This window comes from Taudactylus pleione, unplaced genomic scaffold (assembly GCF_031769625.1).
Source record: "Taudactylus pleione unplaced genomic scaffold, aTauple2 ptg000041l, whole genome shotgun sequence".
Taxonomy (NCBI): domain Eukaryota; kingdom Metazoa; phylum Chordata; class Amphibia; order Anura; family Myobatrachidae; genus Taudactylus; species Taudactylus pleione.
This window is the reverse complement of record NW_028284443.1, coordinates 38,169,980-38,190,867: the sequence shown is the minus strand read 5'-3', so window position 1 is coordinate 38,190,867 and position 20,888 is coordinate 38,169,980. Positions and strand designations below refer to the sequence as shown.

At 42.9% G+C, this 20,888-nt stretch overlaps 1 protein-coding gene across 1 annotated transcript in view; it reads right to left on the bottom strand.

Annotated features, from left to right (window-relative positions):
• Positions 1-20,888, bottom strand: part of POGLUT2 (protein O-glucosyltransferase 2) — a 77,843-nt gene that overhangs the window by 38,839 nt on the left and 18,116 nt on the right. The window contains exons 3-5 of the mRNA XM_088456649.1: positions 20,639-20,844; positions 13,259-13,336; positions 4,296-4,465 (exon numbers count right to left, since the gene is read on the bottom strand). Of these exons, the coding sequence (XP_088312775.1) occupies positions 4,296-4,465; positions 13,259-13,336; positions 20,639-20,844 (454 nt within the window). The remainder of the gene's footprint in view (positions 1-4,295; positions 4,466-13,258; positions 13,337-20,638; positions 20,845-20,888) is intronic.

Below are 20,888 nucleotides of genomic sequence, written 5' to 3'. Positions count from 1 at the left end.
CAGCCTGGCGGATCGAAATCCAACACCTCAAGGTAAGTACCCTAACCCTTCCCCCCTCCCCAACCCTGACCATCCCCTAGAGGTGCTTAACCCTAACCTCCCCCTTAGTGCCTAACCCTAAGTTCCCCCGGGGTCCCTACACCTAACCCCCCCATCGCCGGGCTAAGTGTATACTTACCCGGCAGAGGGGACGATCGGTCCAGCGGCCTCTGCGTATCAGCGTTGGGATTAACATAGGTGTCGGTATTTTGACGCCGATATTAAATCCCTTTCCGGGATTACGCTGTCGGGATTGAGACCGGCGGTCTCATAACTACATCGCGTTGCGGAGAGCCTTATTCCATAGCAGCTCATGGTACACAAGGTCCCAGTACTCTTCAATATAGATAGATAATTTTAGAACAATAACAAAATAAATCTTTGATTGCTTAACTACACAATACTGTAGCAAGAGCCGATCTACTCACAGTTCATGGGCTCCATTTACTAACTAGTTTCAGGTGTTTCAACTCATTTTTGAAGTTAAACAAGTGTTCCTGATATTAATTATAGCATGTATATGGTTTGAATACAGAAGCGCTATTTTTTTTTTTAACGTTTCCCAATGAAATCCAGATGGCAACAATTATTTATGAACGAACGCTAACGAAAACTTACCGCTCATTTTCCAAAAATGAACTCTCCAGGCACTGGCTTCTGTTAAACAGCGCTTGCAAGCGTTGTGGTCTACCCCATCAATTCTCTCCGGTGTACAGCACCCAACGCAAACCCACCCCCCCCCCTCCATGGACAGCACCTGACAGCCCCCCTCCCTCCTCCCAGTGTACAACAGCCAGTGCCCTCCAGCAGCAGCCGGTGCCCCCCCCCTCCCCTTCTACCCTCCCGCAGCAGTCCAGCTCGTGGAGCGGCTGGCACCATCCCTGTGAGACAGATGCTGCGTTAGCAGCCTCCCTCCTCGGCCCAGCAAACAACACTGTGTGCTGGGCTGGGAAGAGAGGTTGCTGCCGCTGCCAAGCAGGGATCATAGAATGCACCCATACACGACTGTGAAGCACACAACCTGTCCCACCACGAAAGAAAAAAAAAAAGCATAATAAAGACTGGCGGTGTCCCCGGTCTCGCTGCACATGCGCCCTTTACAGAAAAAAAACCTTCATTCGACAGCACTGTTTGAACAGAGAAACAGCGCTGACAAGTGTGGATGTTATTTATTATTGCATGGATAATGTACAGTATTTTTAAAGAAGCGCTATTTTTTTTTTTCATCCCACCATCCAGTAGGCTCCGTGTGGCAAGGGGGAAGAAGGGGGTGGCTATGTAGGCTGCTTGTGGCTTGAAGGGGGCCCCCTCAATTTAGTTGCCTTGGGGCCCTTACAAGCCTTAATCCGGCCCTGGTGGCGCCATATAAATAAAGGATAATGATATTATTATTATTATCAACAACAACAACAACAACAACAGGTGACCTTGTACTGCAAATATGTAGCTTTAAAACAATAATTAGGACTCAATTCAATTACCTGCAATTTACCGTGGGTGTGGGTAAGTGTGGCTATATACTGCACTTAAGGTACCACCGGATTTGTGGATTTTTGTTCGAAGCCCCATAGTGGCGAGAAAGGACCGTGAGGGGGCCAATTCCGATTCCATTACCAGCGCTTACACGCCGTTGCAACAGCAACTTGTCACCTTCTTGCATGCGGGAGGGAGATAATTGGATTGAGCCCTTGGACTTCTGATTCAGGAGGCCAAAGGCACCCAGTAAAATATTTAACAGACAAGAAACTAAGAGGTGAAATAAAAAAGATGTACATAATATGTGAAGTAGTAACTAACAGGGATATTAAAAAAGAAAAAAATCTATAAATATTTATATACTTTAATAATGGTATAAGTGTATTCCTTTTAAGTTGGCCAGAAAAAGAATTAAAAAAATATATATATATTCTGTTTATTGTAACAGAATAAAACTGTAGGTTTATATGTTTGATATCTGAACAATCCCTTCACGACAAAAAAACAAACTATTGAAGCACCATATCAAGTGTTGGGAGAGGTTTTTGAGTGTAAAGGGGCCCATACACTAGCGATGGATCGTCGCATTCCTGCAACCCAGCATCTCAGGATCAGTGAAATCCAACATGTTGGATTTCAACGATTTTCCGTTCACGATCAATAGATGATTGTGAAATGCCAATCAGTGAAAGTGAATATGGAGAATTTCTCCGATCCTCAGATGGATCGCGGAACATCGATGGCCGCCGGTCGGCATTTCCGATCCGATCGCCAGATCACGCGACTGGTCGGTAGGCATATGGGGCCTTAAGTCCTCTCCCTACAATTATACAGTCAGGTGCATAAATATTGGGACATTGACAGAATTTTCATATTTTGGCCTCTATTCACCACCACAATGGCTTTGAAATGAAACAAACAAGATGTGCTTTAACTGCAGACTTTCAGATTAAATTTGAGGGTAATTAAATCCAAATCAGGTGAACGGTGTAGGAATTACAACGGTTTCTATATGTGCCTCCCACTTTTTAAGGGGCCAAAAGTAATGGGACTATCAACTCAAAAGCTATTTCATGGACAGGTGTGGGCTATTCCCTCGTTATTTCATTATCAATTAAGCAGGTAAAAGGACTGGAGTTGATTCTAGGTGTGACATTTGGAATCAGTTGCTGTCGACTCTCAATATGAGATCGAAAGAGCTGTCACTATCAGTGAAGCAAGCCATCATTAGGCTGAAAAATCAAAACAAACCCATCAGAGAGATAGCAAAAACATTAGGTGTGGCCAAATCAACTGTTTAGAACATTCTTAAAAAGAAAGAACGCACCGGAGAGCTCAGCAACACCAAAAGACCCGGAAGACCACGGAAAACAACTGTGGTGGATGACAGAAGCATTATTTCCCTGGTGAAGAAAAACCCCTTCACAACAGTTGGCCAAATCAAGAACACTCTCCAGTAGGTAGGTGTTTATGTGTCAAAGTCAACTATCAAGAGAAGACTTCACAAGAGTGAATATAGAGGGTTCACCACAAGATGTAAACCATTGGTGAGCCTCAAAAACAGGAAGACCAGATTAGAGTTTGCCAAACAACATCTAAAAAAGCCATTACAGTTCTGGAACAACATCCTATGGACAGAGGATACAAAGATCAACTTGTACCATAGTGATGGGAAGAGAAGAGTATGGAGATGGAAAGGAACTGCTCATGATCCAAAACATACCACCTCATCAGTGAAGCATGGTGGTGGTAGTGTCATGGCGTGGGCATGTATGGCTGCCAATGGAACTGGTTCCCTTGTATTTATTGATGACGTGACTGCTGACAAAAGCAGCAGAATGAATTCTGAAGTGTTTCGGGCAATATTATATACTCATAATCAGTCAAATGCTTCAGAACTCATTGGACGGCGCTTCACAGTGCAGATGGACAATGACTCGAAGCATACTGCAAAAGCAACCAAAGAGTTTTTTAAGGCTAAAAAGTGGAATGTTATGCAATGGCCAAGTCAATCCCCTGACCTGAATCCGATTGAGCATGCATTTCACTTGATGAAGACAAAACCGAAGGGAAAATGCGCCAAGAACAAGCAGGAACTGAAGACATTTGCAGTAGAGGCCTGGCAGAGCATCACCAGGGATGAAACCCAGCGTCTGGTGAGGTCTATGCATTCCAGACTTCAGGCTGTAATTGCCTGCAAAGGATTTGCAACAAAGTATTAAAAAGTGAAAGTTAGATTTAGGATTGTTTAGTTTGTCCCATTACTTTTGGCCCCTTAAAAAGTGGGAGGCACATATAGAAACCGTTGTAATTCCTACACCGTTCACCTGATTTGGATGTAATTACCCTCAAATTAAATCTGAAAGTCTGCAGTTAAAGCACATCTTGTTTGTTTCATTTCAAAGCCATTGTGGTGGTGAATAGAGGCCAAAATATGAAAATTCTGTCAATGTCCCAATATTTATGCACCTGACTGTATGTAAATTGCTCATTTGTTTTCCCAAATGTTTTCTCACTCTTTTGCCCAAGTGAGTGTCTGCTATACCTACAACACTCACTTAGCAAGATGGAAGCCATTAGACAAAGACAGTCTTTAAAGGGAAAAAACACATTCATTATTTCTTAGTCAAGTCTTAAAAAGGTTAAAATGTAAAATGGTGCAAAATGTGTTTCTTATATCTATGATGAAAAATACAATACTTATCACTTATACATGCTACTATTTACAGCCACATCATCTAGTAAAATAAAACTGCCTAATTACACAAAAAATAGATTACCGCCCCATGGTTTCCAATACAGAATCTGTCAGGTCGTAAGTGGGCATTACAATATCCATGGTTTCTGTTGATCCACACCAGGAAAAGATGGGGTGAATAGGCAATACCTTCCTCTTCTCCAATGGCCAGTCCCCTAAATTTACAAAAAATTCAACATCTGGAACTTTCACCTGTAGGAAAAAAATAGATTCCATTTAATAAATTTATTACCATAAAAGTCATATAAAATAGTGGCTGCTCAGGTCAACAATGATCACATGCAGATACTTGAAAAGGTACGGGTTTATTCTAGACTAGAAAAAAAAGAGAAAAAAAAACCAACACACTACAAAAGAACAGCAATAAGATTTGAATAATACATGATCATATAAATCCAGAAATCTTTGTTGCATAAATTTGCGCATCAAGGCGTCTCTGTACAGGTGTCCCTAATGCTATTGATAATAGCACCCACCGTTTTGCCCATGATACTGCATACTGCATTTGTCACATGATAATAGCACATACATTAATATATCCAAGTTGAGAGCTAACTCACCTGGAGGTACCCAAAGATCCTCCAAATAGCACTACAGGAACCAGCACTCCCTCCAAATGCTGGTCCCATCCATGCCTCTCAAAACAGTAATATAAAATAGTGGCTGCTCAGCAGGGGCATATCTATAATGGGTGCAGGGTGTGCAGTGCACACGGGCCCCCGGGTCCAGGGGGGCCAGCACCGCACATCCTGCACCCATATTATCTGAAACTTACCTCTCCAATGTCCCGCATTGGGTCTCAGTGCTGCTCAAAAGGCCAGAAAATGGCCGCTGCGGCCATTTTTCCGGTGTTTTGCGCATACGCTGTTTGAAAATTGCTGGGAAAATGGTGGCCACGCCATTTCCTCGACAATCTGCGCATGCGAAGTAGCCTGTGGGCACACTCTAGTGCCCAGAGTCTACTGATTTTGTGGTGGCCGGCCAGCCAGTCAGTGGGCTGCCGGGGTGAGAGGAGGGGGCCCGTGACGGGGATGCACACTGGCCCCTTCCTCTCTAAAGACGCCCCTGCTGCTCAGATCAACCTAATGGTCTTTCAAAGGTGCATGAAAGGGAGGGGTTTAATCTAAGTAAGAAAACAAAGGACCTGTAAAAGATAATTAGTGGATCTAAGCAGCCACCATTTTATATTACTGTTCTGAGGGGCATGGATGGGACCAGCATAGGGAGGGAGTGCTGGTTCCTGTAGTGCTATTTGGATTCTGGAGTACCTCCAGGTGAGTTGACGTAGATATGTATTAATGTATGTGCTATTATCATGTGGCATAACAGTATGCATTTATATCAGCCAAAGTGGGTGCTGCTATTATGTAGCGTACACCTTGACGCGGCCTGGTGCTTAATCATATCATTACAAATATATGCAACAATGATCTCTGGATTTCTATTATCATGTAGTATTCAAAACTTATTGCTGGTCTTTTGCTTGGGGGGGAATTTTTTTTCTTTATTTCATTACCATAAAACAAACTTGCCTACTTTTGAAAATACATTTCAGGGAGATTGTGAAAACAACACCTATAAGCGCAGAAGTAAAGTGGACGTGTACTGCTACATCTGAGAGGCGTGTCATAAACCTGACTTACATCCAAATGTAAATGAGCCCCAAAGCAGTTAGTAAGATCTACTTGTTGATGAAAACACATTTATGGAGCATACACACGGTCAGATTTGTCAGACTTGTCAGATGAACGATTGAACGATTTTACCAAAGTTTTGACCGGTTTGAACGATTTTTGACTGCATTAAAATGAATGGAATCGTCCAAGTCTGACTGCAAACACATCAGATGTCAGATATCGTTATCTGACAAACGGGAACGCGCATTGTAGATCGTCCATCGTTCAGGCATGTCAGATATGTCAGATTTTCCTTCAGATATGAACGACTGAACAATTTTTAAATCGTTATCGTTCATATCTGAAGGAAAAATCTGACCGTGTGTATGCACCATAATACTTTTCAGAAAATGCATGTAGGCATAGGGATCATTGTAGCTTATAACCAATGCAGGGAATTTACACCAATTATCCCATTTGAATGTATCTCTGTTATTTTTTGTATATAACAGCTACATAATGGTGTAAGATGCAATCAATGAGATTGCTACTATTTCAGGGAGTCTCCCTGACAATGAGGGAGAGTTGGCAAGTATGCCATAAAATTAGCAGAATGCCTTAAAAGTGAGTCGCATAGAACTATGCAATTTTGAAAACTTATATAAATAACTTATCCAGGAGTTTCCCAGCTCCACATCAGTCTATAAATCAGTAACATATAGAAATGCTTTCCTATTCAGACACAAAATACCTTGCAGTGTATAAAACAGGATACACTGCCACCTACTGAATCTCTTCATTTTGTGTGCAGTGGTAAAACAAAGAAAAGGTTTTCTCTTTCTCTCATAAATGTAGGGACAATTATTTTAAATAACATACTAGTAAATATAAGGGGATGACCATTCATAATTCAACAGCAATTTTTTTTATAATTTTCCATCCCCAATTGATAGATAAGCAGAATTCTCATATTCATCTTCCCAGCATTCCCTGGTAAACTTAAATCATCCCTATTTTTTAGAGTAATTTAACAGCCCGAACAACTGATAATGGATTTACATCTCAGTTAATGAATAGATTTCACTCACTGCCACCAAAGCACTCCAGCTATCCTTACAGATAGATATGAAATAAGCTCTTTATTCGTTAACACTTCTGGAAAGTGTTCATTACCTGCAGAGACTGGGGTAAGTTCCTTAGAAACTACCCGTCCTGAATATGGAAACATCACCATACTTCTGGTTGGGGAGGGAGGTTAAACAATTATAAAAATCACATTGTCCATAATTCTTATTTAATGATTTTACATCCTGCATTTACTTTCATAAAGTCCAACAACTTCAAAAACAAACAAAACAAGTTGATTATGCATTTGATTTCATATAGAGGGTAACTGTGTATATGCTACACTCTAAGCAATGAGGTTCAAAGGCAGAGGAGTAAAGGACAGCACTTGCAGGATTCCATTGTCCTACTCAGAGCGGAATCAGTATGATTTACCGCCGGACCTGTGCCCGGCGTTTGGAATCCCGACACCAGGAGGCCGGCAGAGGAGGAAATCCCGATCGTCGAAGGTCAGTATATACTAACCTAATTCCACCCCAGTGCCTATCCCTAATCCCCCCTCTAAGTGCCTAAACCTAACCCCCCTTCCCCGCCGCCTAAACCCAAGTCCCCCGGGGGGGTGCCTAACCCTAAGTCCCCCTAGGGGGTGCCTAACCCTAACCCTCCCTCTCCCTAGCCTAACCCCAACCTCCCGAGGGGGGGTGCCTAACCCTAAGTCCCCCTCGGGAGCCCTAAACCTAACCCTGCCCACCCCCCGCGGCTGTCCGCAGCGGCACCCGACATCGCTTCGATCGGGATGCCGGGCGCCGGTCTCCCGGCGTCGGTAAAATGACAGGCGTCTATATTTAGACGCCGGTCATTTAACCCTCGCTGGGATATGACAGTCGGGAAGCCGGCCGTCGGGATTACGTCCGCCGGCTTCCCGATTGCATACCCTCAGAACATCCAATATGCTTGAAAAGTGCGACAAGAGCACTAGTTGCAGCTAAGATGCACTTTGTACATGTGAATATGTATGCAGTCCTGCTCATTGTATCAGCACCATGACCAATGGTCCTTGGACATGCACTGTTATAAATCACCTACATCAGATCAAGCAGAAATAAGCACTGACACCCTAATTTAATGCACTTATGAAAAAAAAACTTAAATTAGGAAGTTAAAAAAATATAAGATCTCTATTAGAGGAACATATAGGTTATCAAAATTTCAGGGACACAGAAGGCGTAATCTTTTTAGGGTACTTCTCCCATCTATACTGTCCCTGAAATCAAATTGCTAGAGATTTTTCTTAAAAACGGCATATAATAAGACATCTTTAGCATATTCATATCACGGGGTGGTATATATTGTACTTTAAAGAGCATCTTCCTGCTCTCAAATGGGAATCACAGGAGCCGTATTTCAAAACTCAATGAGCGTGTACTGTACACCGGCACACTGATGTTCATTACTGCAGCATATTATCTTCAGATCTCTCTTCAGGACACAAGTGGTTTTTATCTAATCTCTTTCAACGACCTTATCATGGAATTGCCACCATTAGCTCTTACTGCAGCTGATAGTAGTCAAAAGAGAATAGAGAGATATAAAAGAAAAGTGTCTGTACTTGTTTTCTGAAAAAAATATTTTTAATATGAAAGGAAACAGTATTGATGAAAGTTGACAGCACATTAACATCTTCAACATATTGTCAGGAGAATTAGGCAGGCACAGAAGGGATAAGAAAGGTAAGAGTGATGCAGAATTTTATGCCAGATGTGGAATAAACGTATTCAGTGACTTTTCGTCTAGAGAGAAATCCTGACTTAGGGAGGCGACATTACCAGAAGCAAAAAATAGTAGTTAGCGCGCCCTATCAGTGGTCGGATAGTGTAGAAGGTTGCTCACTAGGGGTATAACCAGTTCCCCTTCAAGGCAGAATGCCTACCAAAATATAGAGAATAGTAGTAAGCACCTATTCATATCTCAATAAAAATATTATACTCTCCAACTCACATATAAATCACATTCATTAAACACAATAAAACATCAAATAAAAACATTCACCAAATGGTTAAAATTAGATCTCTCAGTCTTCGTATCAATTATCCTCCTTATACTAATGTAGTAACTAGCATAAATAACTTTCAAGCCCCAGTGGGTCCACTGGTTGCCACAATTAAAAAAGTGCTAGTGCATTAGTACAGTCTATAAAATAAGCTGTCTGAATATTCCTTAAAACAGTCCAGATGCAAACTTTTGCTATAGATAAAAAGGAATATAGTACTGTTTGTGCTGGTACAAGCAGCGGTTTATACCAGCACAAATCACGTGGGTGATCCAGACTAGTCCCCGCATACGGCTTGAGTGTAAATTGGCACGTTTGGTAGAGACCCCAATCTTTCTCACCCTCCAGCGGTGAAGGACAGCCGTCTATATGCGTTTCTCCAGTACTGTCCATCTGTGGGCTGAATAGCTCCTGCTTGCTGTAGATATGTAAAGCGGGATGCTGGAGAGATAATGAATGGAGGGATATTTTGGCTCTTTTCCATGACGCGTTTCTTTCTCCATAGAGAATATCTTCAGAAGGATATCTTCTAATAATGATGACATTACCAGAAGATATTGTATTAAAATGCAAAAGCTGTGAGTGCTTATCAGTTTAGTTCAGGTAACATCAATGGGTTTTTCTAGCAGAAAAAAACATCGAACGTAAGATGGGATTTTAGTAAAACTAAAGTAGGCTCAAAAGGGGTTGGAGTTAGAGGGAAAGGTGGTAGTTGCTCATTTTGTATGTAGCGACAGAAACATATAAGGGAAGGACAAAGGTCTTGCGCATGTGCGGATTGGTGTCTGCAATGATGGTTGCAGAGGCCCCTAAACAACAACATGGTCGACATGTTGCGGCTGTTTGAGGGCGATGACAGGGAGTGTTTTCAAAAATGGACCATGATGCCCTTGTTTTTTTAGGCATGCTGAGGCCAGTGTCTTCCAATGCAGCTTCACTGGTCCCAGCTGCGTGCATTTCATGGCCATCCTAACCTAAGGATTGCTCAGATGGCCGATGTTCAAGCAAGAGATCCGATGGATGGGTCCTAGGACGCATCAGCGCTTCACAGATGCTGGCAGGAGGCGTCTATTTCCACAAGATAACTCCAGTTGCGTTAGCACATTATTGCACTGCCAATGTGTACATAGTCGCAGCGGACGTGCAATAACGAATAACTAAAATTATGCCCGAATTTACGAATATATAATTGTTTCTACGTAAATAGTCTCTTACCCTTTTCTCACATTTGATAAGAACATGGTCCATGAAGATTTGCTAAAGCCTCATAGAACAAATGACTAAATGAGTCTTTCCAGCACCATTTCCATGTACAGTATCTTAATTCCTGAATGGAGACCATTTGATGGGATTAATGGCACGTCTCCATGTAGCATCTTTGGTTTCCCCAGCACACATAGCACATTACAGTAAACAGTATCTCTCTATGGCACAGGTTCTCAAACTCGGTCCTCAGGACTCCAAACAGTGCATGTTTTCCAGGTCTCCTTACACGAATCATAAGTGAAATAATTAGCTCCTCCTGTGAATCTTTTAAAATGTGTCAGTGAGTAATGACTACACCTGTGAACCTGCTGGGTGACCTGGAAAACAAGAACTGTTTGGGGTCCTGAGGACAGAGTTTAAGAACCACTGCTTTATGGCTATATGTGTGTCTGCAAACTCCTTAAGTGGCCTCCAGTTTTGAGGCATGACTCACGGGATGTTCAAAGCTGGGAGGTGGTGTAGACATAGTTGACTCTGCACATACTGTAGGTAAACAGAGCCAGATCTTCCATAAGGGAATTCATAATTCATAAGGGGATTTGTTTATTTTAAAAAAAATGGAGGGCCAAATAACCTAAAACCACTATCTTGCCTATGGCCCCAAGAGGTCTTAATCAGCCTCTGTAGATAAATATAAATGAAAAATGAAGCATCATTATGGCAATATTAAATGGGCTGGCAGGATACAATAACACTAGCTATGGGCGCCAGCTGAGGTCACACAGAGTCCAGAGGCTCTGTGGGCGGCACCTTCACCACCCCACCCCACCCCCGGCCCTGGAGCAGCATCTTGCAGCTAGGATTGCTACTGCAGCACCCGCAAAGCATCCTCCAGGCGGGCACCCTGCACAGTACATGCAGCAGATGGGGTGGCCGGTCAGCACTACACTTACTGGAGCTACCAGTCACACCCTCTTCTGACCGAAATAATGATGTGATGACGTTGCACGCTCATGTTGACATGCTGTCATTCCAATGTGCTGTTTCATATGGAGTCATTATATGTAAGCAACATTTAAATATATTGTAACCAATGTACGCAGGTAATACTTAGCTTAAGGAACAAATCTCGGCTGGTCACACAATAACAGGTAAATCAACAGCGTGAGGTCCCCCTGTAATAATGTGTACTTGCCCGGCCTGAACAGCACAGAGCTGACACCTAAGGGAATCTGGACTACAAAACACATAAGGGCTGGGACTCTTCCAATCACATTAGGTGCAGCTAGTCTCAGTATAATAGTTTAACATAAAAATGTACTAACTATTATGGAACAGGAAGTGCTGGTAGCCACTGACTGCTTGGGCATGCTGTCAGTTGTGGAACAATTTATTAAAATAAAAACACCCCAAATCCTCTTGAGAATAAAGCAACATGAAGTTATAGCAGCTGGTGTCTTATTTGCAGCAAGGTGAGAAAAGACGCTCTTTTTTAGCTCACTTACCATTTTTATTAATTCTCTAGTTAAAGAGAGAGGGAGAGGGAGATTTTTTTTACCAAATTAAAGGTCTTGGTCTGTAGATTTGCAGAAAGACTGGCATTGTAACTGGTTGCTTTGTTTCAGAGTTATGTGGCAAAACGTCTGCCCGCCATTTACAATGCATCACCATTGTTCTCTGGAAAATGTGACAGTTGGTGAACTCTCAATTCTAGAGAAAGAGAGTATATCTGCACACTCCAATATATGACGAGTTCCTGTCATGGTGAACTCTCCCTGTGCACCTGCTGGGTGACTTGGAACATGTGACCTGCTGGGTGGACTGGAAAATGTGACAGTTATTTGCAGCCAAATTTATCAGTGTGTCTTTTGGGGACCTCAATCACTGACTGCTCTGTTATTTCATTATTCACTTCTCCACGCTTTGTTTACACCATACATGCCTAGAGGCCAGCCACGAGGACATCGACATGGTGGAACCCTTACAGGTCGCCAGAGCACGCTGTTCAAAGATCTTACAGTCAAGATTATTAACGTCACAACCACAATATAACAAGATCAACTGATTTTTCAGACTGCTGTCACATTGTGGTTGTTTAGCAGAACTTTTTATGACAAATGCCCTCAAATTACAGACTCCTTATCTCCATAATATCCTCAGAATCTAATATCCATAATATCCTCCATAACTTAGGCGGCTATCGCCGGTATTCCCTAGTTATTATTTTTGTTAGTTAGTAGAGATGCTGCCGTCATAATTACCAGCAGCACATATCTTTACAAACCTTAATCCTTACTGACTGAAATTAAGAGGTCAAGTCTAAATTAGCTGCATTTGCAGAGAGCATGCTACATCATCTGTGCATGTGCCTACTATACTAAACTTGCACACCCTCAATCTACCATTCCAAGATTAGTGGGCCGAAAATACAAGTTACATTATACTGCATTTATTTTTTTCAGGAACTTGCACAGTGCAGTAGAGTCTATTTTTTACACACCACAGTTGTACATACCTCAATCTCTTAATCAGGGCCATTATCTGATAAATAATGATTTTGCATAAGAGTAGATGATCAGAAATGCTTACATAGGGGTATATTTACTAAAGTGAGAGTTTTCAGAAGTGTAGATGTTGCCCATAGCAACCAATCAGATTCTAGCTATTATCTTCTAGAAGGTGCTAGTTAAATGTTAAGTAGAATCTGATTGGTTGCTATGGGCAACATCTTAATTTCTAAAAACGTTCAATGTAGTAAATATACCCCATAGAGTAATGCTGGCAACATACAGTATGTATCAATTATTTATGAAATAAAGGTTTCAAATTCTATTGCTGGCCATACCAATCCATTGACAGATTAGGTACGATAAAAGGGAGTGCCAAACGCTAGGATTATATTTAGAATACATGCTATCTGGGTTGGTTTTTTTTAAGATCTCACAATCCATATATTTGCATGAAGATACTTTTAACCCAAGTCCCTACTCCTTCATTATCATGAATGTAACACACATAGAAAAATGAAAGGTTCGTGGAATTACTTACTTTACTTGTTAAGGACAGAAGAAGGGAATCCATGAAAATCCTGAAGCCAACATGTTCTCCATAAGTTTTTATATATATCTAATAATAAAACAAACAACATAAAAAATAATGACCATTTCAGAATAAGACTTATGCACTTGAGAGAAAAAAAGGGTTATTGTGCCCAACATGTAATGTTTTGCTATAATAATTATATATACACACACTCAGGGGGTGATGCATCGTGAGTGTTTTCGCACTGCAAATGCTCCGTAGCTGAAGACGCATTTAAGGGCAATGCAGAGCCGTAAGCAACTTAGCCCCATCTCCACTTACAGCTGAAGGGATATAACTAGGTGGTAAGGGGAGTTTGCATGTAGGTTAAGTTCAGACAGGGCATGTCAATGGAATTGCAGTTTATGCAGACTTGTACGCCCATGTAATTATGCCTGTTTCAGATGGATCAGCAGTACACCTGAAAAGATTCAGTGTGCGGGCAAATATACATACTTATTTTATGCAACACAATGCAGGACCTATTACTTCCAACTTGTGGTCCACTCTGCATCGGTATGTTCAGTGTTCACTTCATTATTTGCCTAAATCTAGAACTTTGCAAGACCCTCCTTTACCTCAGAACAGCCTGCATTCATCATGGCATGGATTCAACGTGGTACTGTAAACATTATTTAGAGATTCTGGTCCATGTTGATATTATAATATCAATAAGTTGGTAGTTGTTAAGAAAAAGCTGGTGGGCAAAGGGTCATGTGAAGAAAAGCTGGTGGGCAGAGGGTCATGTGAGGAAAAAGCTGGAGGGCAGATTGGCACATGTGGTAAAAGCTGGTGGGAAGAGGGGCATGTGAGGAAACAGCTGAAGGGAAGAGGGCAATGTGAGGAAAAGGCTGGTGGGCAAAGGGTCAAGTGAGGAAAAAGCTGGTGGGCAGAGGGCATGTGAGAAAAGCTGTAGGGAAGAGGGCTTAGAAGGGCATGTGAACAACAAGCTGTAGGGAAGAGGGACATATGTGTGAAAAGCTGGTGGGCAGAGGGACATGCCAGGAAAAAGCTGGTGAGCAAAGATGAATGCAAGGAAAAAGCTTGTGGGTAGATGGGTAGCGGATATACAAGCTGGAAAGCAGAGGGGCATGTGAGGAAAAAGCTGGTGGGAAGAGGGGCATCTGACAAAATGATGACAAAGGTGCATATAACATAACAGCTGGTGGCAGGAGGAAATGTGATGAAAAAGCTGGTGGCAGGGGGAAATGTGAGGTAAAAGCTGGTGGCAGGGCGAAATGTGAGGTAAGAGCTGGTGGCAGGGCAAAATGTGAGGTAAGAGCTGGTGGCAGGGCAAAATGTGAGGTAAGAGCTGGTGGCAGGGCAAAATGTGAGGTAAGAGCTGGTGGCACGGCTAAATGTGAGGTAAGAGCTGGTGGCACGGCTAAATGTGAGGTAAGAGCTGGTGGCACGGCTAAATGTGAGGTAAGAGCTGGTGGCACGGCTAAATGTGAGGTAAGAGCTGGTGGCACGGCTAAATGTGAGGTAAGAGCTGGTGGCACGGCTAAATGTGAGGTAAGAGCTGGTGGCAGGGGAAAATGTGAGGTAAAAGCTGGTGGCAGGGGGAAATGTGAGTTAAAAGCTGGTGGCCGGGGGAAATGTGAGGTAAAAGCTGGTGACAGGGGGAAATGTGATGAAAAAGCTGGTGGCAGGGGGAAATGTGAGGAAAAAGCTGGTGGCAGGGGGAAATGTGAGGAAAAAGCTGGTGGCTGGGGGAAATGTGAGGAAAAAGCTGGTGGCTGGGGGAAATGTGAGGTAAGAGTTGGTGGCTGGGGGAAATGTGAGGTAAAAGCTGGTGCCCAGGGGAAATGTGATGAAAAAGCTGGTGGCAGGGGGAAATGTGAGGTAAGGGCTGGTGGCAGGGGGAAATGTGAGGTAAGGGCTGGTGGCAGGGGGAAATGTGAGGTAAGAGCTGGTGGCAGGGGGAAATGTGAGGTAAGAGCTGGTGGCAGGGGGAAATGTGAGGTAAGAGCTGGTGGCAGGGGGAAATGTGAGGTAAGAGCTGGTGGCCGGGGGAAATGTGAGGAAAAAGCTAGTGAATATTTTCATGGTTTCATTCAAAACTATGTTGTATTGCAGGTGGGGGTAATATAAAATTTGCAGAGAAAAACAAAAGCTGTTGTGTATTTGAAGACAACATGCAAAGCTGGCAGTATTTAGACTGCATAAAAATATAAATGTATTGCACTGCAGCATGTTTGTCCAGGTGCAAAATTTCTCCTTTTTTAACTTTGCTAATAACTCGGAATAAGTCCTTTTGTGCATTGTGCAGGTATACGAGAATTTCACTGTGCCTTTCAATTAGTGCATAATACAGACACAAGGGACTCAAAAAAAATCATCACAAAAAGGGTTTATTGCCAACTGACTGTAACAACATTTTTTCTCTGCCTTATTTTTTCTTCTAAATCTAACATTTACAGTAGATAGTCTCTACCTCTAGATATCCTGCATTTTGGCCCATGCATCAGATATCAACCTTTCGAGCCAGCCAGGAGAAGGTAAGAATTGTTATTTTAATTTTACAAAAGTCAAGTGTGTGGGCTGGGAAATGGGTCTTGAGGAGGTATGGTAGGATGAAGCCGTGCCTAGATGCCAAGAAACCTTGCACCAACCCTGGCTCCTGTTGCCTTCCTATACAAACAACAAACACATACATCAAGTTTGGAGGTGGCACTGGAGGAGTTACAACAAATAACTGCAGTCCAATATATTAATAAATACATTTCAGTTATTTCTTAACTGTCTTCTTTCATTGCTAGAGAAAGTTACAAACACTCTCCTGACATACTGTCCCTTACTCTAGGTTCCTGTCCCTCTCTGTTCTCACTGGCAACTTTCTCCCTTGAGAGCCTGTTCCTCTTTCCCTGTTCAAAATAATTATATGGCATTTCATGGTATATTTATTCATTAACATTGAAAAATGCTGATTTTTTTTTTTTTTTTTTTTATAATTCTTTTTTTTAAATGATCAAATAGAATACAATGTAACACAAAAAGGAGAACAAATACAGGGTCACAAGAAACCCAATACAGACCATATTTTCAACAATAACAAACAGAACCATTCCAAAAATGCTTGGTAAGAAAGAGGGGGGGATAAAAAGAGGACAGGAAGAAGGGAGAAATGAGGGGGGGGGGGAGAGACACGACATATCGTCTAGAAATTAATACATATCAGACATTGTCCGGAGGATAAATCTCAGCTGTTGCCCATGGGTCCATGCACCAATTGTGCGGAAGGAGAAGGGGGACTGCGCTCAGCGAGCAGCCAGGGAGCCCAAACGTGAGAAAAAGCATGCCCTCGATCATGGAGGTAATAAGTTATCTCCTCCATGGTCGCAACATACCAAATCTGACTCGGAGTGGAGGGGAGGTCTTTTTCCAATTTAGAGCAATAAATATTGCTGCTAATATGTGCGCAACTAACTTTTTGGAAAATGTATCGATATTTGGGGGTGGGTAACACAATAAAAATATCCAAGGATCTTTTGAGATCGGAGCTTCCAGGAGGGAATTTAGTAGATTATGGACAGAGGGCCTAATTCAGAGCCGGACGCTCTGACCAGAGCGCTCACTCTGAATCAGGGCCCTCCTCCATTAAAATGGAGCATCCTCCTGGACGCTCGTATAGCTGTGGGTCACCACCCACAGCATATACGAGTGTCCAACAAGATGGTCGCGATGGTCTTGACCATCGCGGCCATCGGACTTGCGAAGGAAACCCTGTGGTCGGGTTTCCCAGCCACAAGACCTGGAGTGATTTTGGCTCTATCAGAGCCAAAATCACTCCCACTGACATCACTAGTGATGTCAGTGTAGCCGGCTTCAGACGGTAGGCGTTCCCATGGGAACGCCTCAGTCTGGCAGGCACGCCCCCGGCACACCCACCAAAGGGGGCGTGCTGTCAATCAACATCGACAGCACGCCCCCTTTGGTGCGAGACCCGGAGCGATGGGAAGCCCGTCGCTCGCCGGGTCTCGCGCATGCGCACGATGGAGCTCCCTCCGTCGTGCGCATGCGCAGTGGGGAACATCGACCCACTTGCGAGCGTACTGCCGCTCGCGAGTGGGTCTGAATGACCCCCAGAGTCCCAGAAGGGAACAATATTTGGACAGGTCCACCAGATATGGACCATAGTACCCCTGCAGCCACAGCCCCGCCAACAATCGGGTGAGGAGGATGGGAACATTTTATGAAGTCTCTCAGGAGTATAGTACCACCTGTAATAAATTTTATATGCATTCTCCTTAATTTTGGTTACAATAGAAATTTTGGCTATTCCCAGTCTCATGTCGTCCCAGGCCTCATCATCTGGAGGAGAGCCAAGGTCTCGCTCCCAAGCATTTTCGTGGGGGCTAAGAGAGGGAAGGGTAGCGTCCAAAAGAAGAGCATAAATCTGGGAAATTAGACCTTTAGATAAGGGGAAGTGTCTACAGAGATTTTCAAAAGGAGTAAGGGCACGGAGGACAGCTAGTGGAGGTAATGATTGTAAAAAATGGCGAATTTGAAAAAATTCGAATGGGTTAAGCGTCTTGGATGGAAGTTTTAGTTGTAACATTGGTAGGGATAACCAATGACCCTGGTCAGAAAAGTTTGCGGGGAATCTAAGGCCTGCATTAATCCACCTATTGGACCTCAAAGTAGAGGAACCAGGAGGGAACAGGGGGTTATACCAGATAGGAGTTAGAGGAGATACCGGAGAAGAAAGATTCATTTTGTGTGAATAGAGACCCCAGAGTCTGAGGTCAAATTTAATAGTAGGGAGCAATTTGTATGCGGAAGGTCGGTGTGCCCCATAAGGAAGTTAAGTCTGGGAGAGTAATATAGGCAGATTCAATATCCAGCCATGAAGTAGAACCGGGAGGAGAGTATGAGGTAACAATATGGGAAAAATGGGAGGCGAGATAATAAAGTTTAATATTAGGAAGACCTCTCCCACCTCTTACAACCAACCTTTCCGAAATTTTAACCGCAATCCTCGGGGGTCTGTGATTCCAAACAAAAGGAATCAGGGCTTTTTGAATATTACTTAGAAAAACAGCGGGAACAGTTACGGGGAGAGTCTGAAAAAGATAAAGATTTTGCTATAACATTCATATTGACAGCTATGATCCTACCCAACCACGAGATTATAAGACGATTCCAGGAATTTAAATCGGCGTGCATTTTAGATAGGAGAGGTGAAAAATTTTCACGATAAAGAGAGTCATAGTGGGAAGTTAAGTATATCCCCAAGTACTTGATCTTTTTGGATTGCCACTTAAAATTAAAATTAGTTTGTAGGTTTTCAGCATCCTGTGGGGAAACATGGAGAAGCATGGCCTCTGATTTGGAGTAGTTGATTTTATACCCAGAGACAGTGCTATAGAACCGAAGCACAGAAAAAAGGTTGGGGAGAGAGAATGCCGGTTGGGTCAGGGATAAAAGAATATCGTCTGCGAAAAGAGAGATCTTAGGCTCCAAAGCGCCCACTTGAACGCCCCGAATATCAGGATGGGATCTAATATGGGAGGCCAGCGGTTCAATTATGAGGGCGAACACCAGGGGGGATAAAGGGCAGCCCTGCCTCGTACTGTTGCTAATATTGACTGGGCCTAAGGGAGTACCATTAATCAGGACCGTAGCAGAGGGGGTAGAGTATAGTGCCAGAAGGCCAGTGAGGAAGTCACCAGACACGCCATAAGCTTCGACCAGCTTTCATAAAATCCCAGGAGATCCTATCAAATGCTTTTTCAGCATCTAGAGAGAGTAAAATGGTAGGGGATCTCCTGGAATTTGAAATATGAATAAGATCAATAGCGCGTCTGGTGTTATCCCTCGCCTGGCGCCCCGGTATAAAGCCCACTTGATCGTAGTGAATCAGGGAGGAGAGGAATGGGTTCAGGCGATTCGCAAGGATTTTAGCAAATATTTTCAAATCCAAATTAAGGAGGGAGATAGGCCTGTAGCTAGCACAGTTAAGTGGGTCTTTGCCTTCCTTGGGAATCACCACAATTCTGGCTTCCAGCATTTCTGAAGGGAAAGGATCACCCTGAAGAACCTTATTAAAAAGAGTATAAAGATGGGGAACGAGTAAATCTGAAAATTTTTTGTAGTATGATGCCGTAAATCCATCTGGGCCTGGGGATTTTCCGTTTTTTTGAGATTTTATAGTATGTTCAATCTCCTCAGCTGATATCTCGGAGTTAAGGAGTTCTATAGCGATAGAAGATAACTTGGGCAAACTGGAGCTAGCAAGAAAATCAGATATCAAGTTAGACTGAGATAGAGGAGATGAAGTGGCTGGGGGAGGGAGGTTATACAGATCAGAGTAGTAAGATTGAAAGGCAGATCTAATAGCCGCAGGATCATAAACCAGTTGGTGGTGAGAGTCACGGATCAAAATAATATTTTTATGAGTCCTAGCAGATCGAAGACGAGATGCAAGAATTTTATCTGCTTTATCCCCTTTCTCATAAAAGGATTGGCGAAGCCATTTAATATGTTTTGCCACCCGTTTGGAGAGAAGCAAATCCAATTCGGATTTAGTCGTTTGGAGTTCCGACAGGATAGTAGGATCAGGAGATTGGAGTCACAACATAAACTGAGTTTGAAGTTTGATGGAAAGTTTATTAATCTGGGTGAGAGATTGTCTTTTGTTTTTGGAGGCCACGCTAATCAAATGTCCCCTCAAGACTGCTTTATGTGCTACCCATAGGGTAGATCTGGAGATATCTGAAGTATCATTTAGAGCAAAATAATCAGAGATTTGTGCCCGTAGTCGGGATATTATCTCAGGGTTATGTAGGAGGGAGTCATTTAGACGCCACGTCATAGGGCGGGGACGAGAGAGTAATCCCGAAATATCACAGGATATAGGGGAATGGTCAGACCAAATAAGCGGGTGGATAAGGGCCGAGTGGAGATTGAGAGCAAGCTCGTGACTGAGCAGGATCATATCAATACGGGAGTATGAGTTGTGGGGTGAAGAAAAAAAACGTATAATCAGGAGCGGAAGGTTCTTTCACTCTCCAAGAATCAGACAGGAGCTGAGACTTCATGAGACGGAGGAGACTCTTAGAATTTTGGGAAGCCGATGAGAAAGAGGCTGAGGCTGCAGGAGCAGAACGGTCCAAAGTGGGACTTAGAACAGCATTAAAATCGCCAGCAACAATGAGTTCCCCTTGACGCACTCGAGTAAGAAGAGAGTCTAACTTGGCAAAAAATAAATTTTGGTGTTGATTGGGGGCATAAATATGTACTAGTGTACATAAAGTATTGTTAAGATTCCCAACCAATACAACGCTGATTTTTTTTAAATATGGAAACAAAATTATATTTCCCCCAAACTAAAATAAAACAGACCTTATTATTTTTGATGGTGTAATGGCACAAACTTTGGCGCTCGCCAAATCTCTCTGGAATTTCCACACCAATCTTGTCAGGATCAACAGTTGGAAAATGTTTTAGATCTCGCTCAATTTGTGGAATGGACTCATTGCAAGCCATGTGTTTTATCCATAAGTCACTATTTTGTTCAGGACAGTAACACTCTTCACTGATTATTGGACCTGAAAAAAGAAACGATATGCATCAGTTACATACACAGTACATA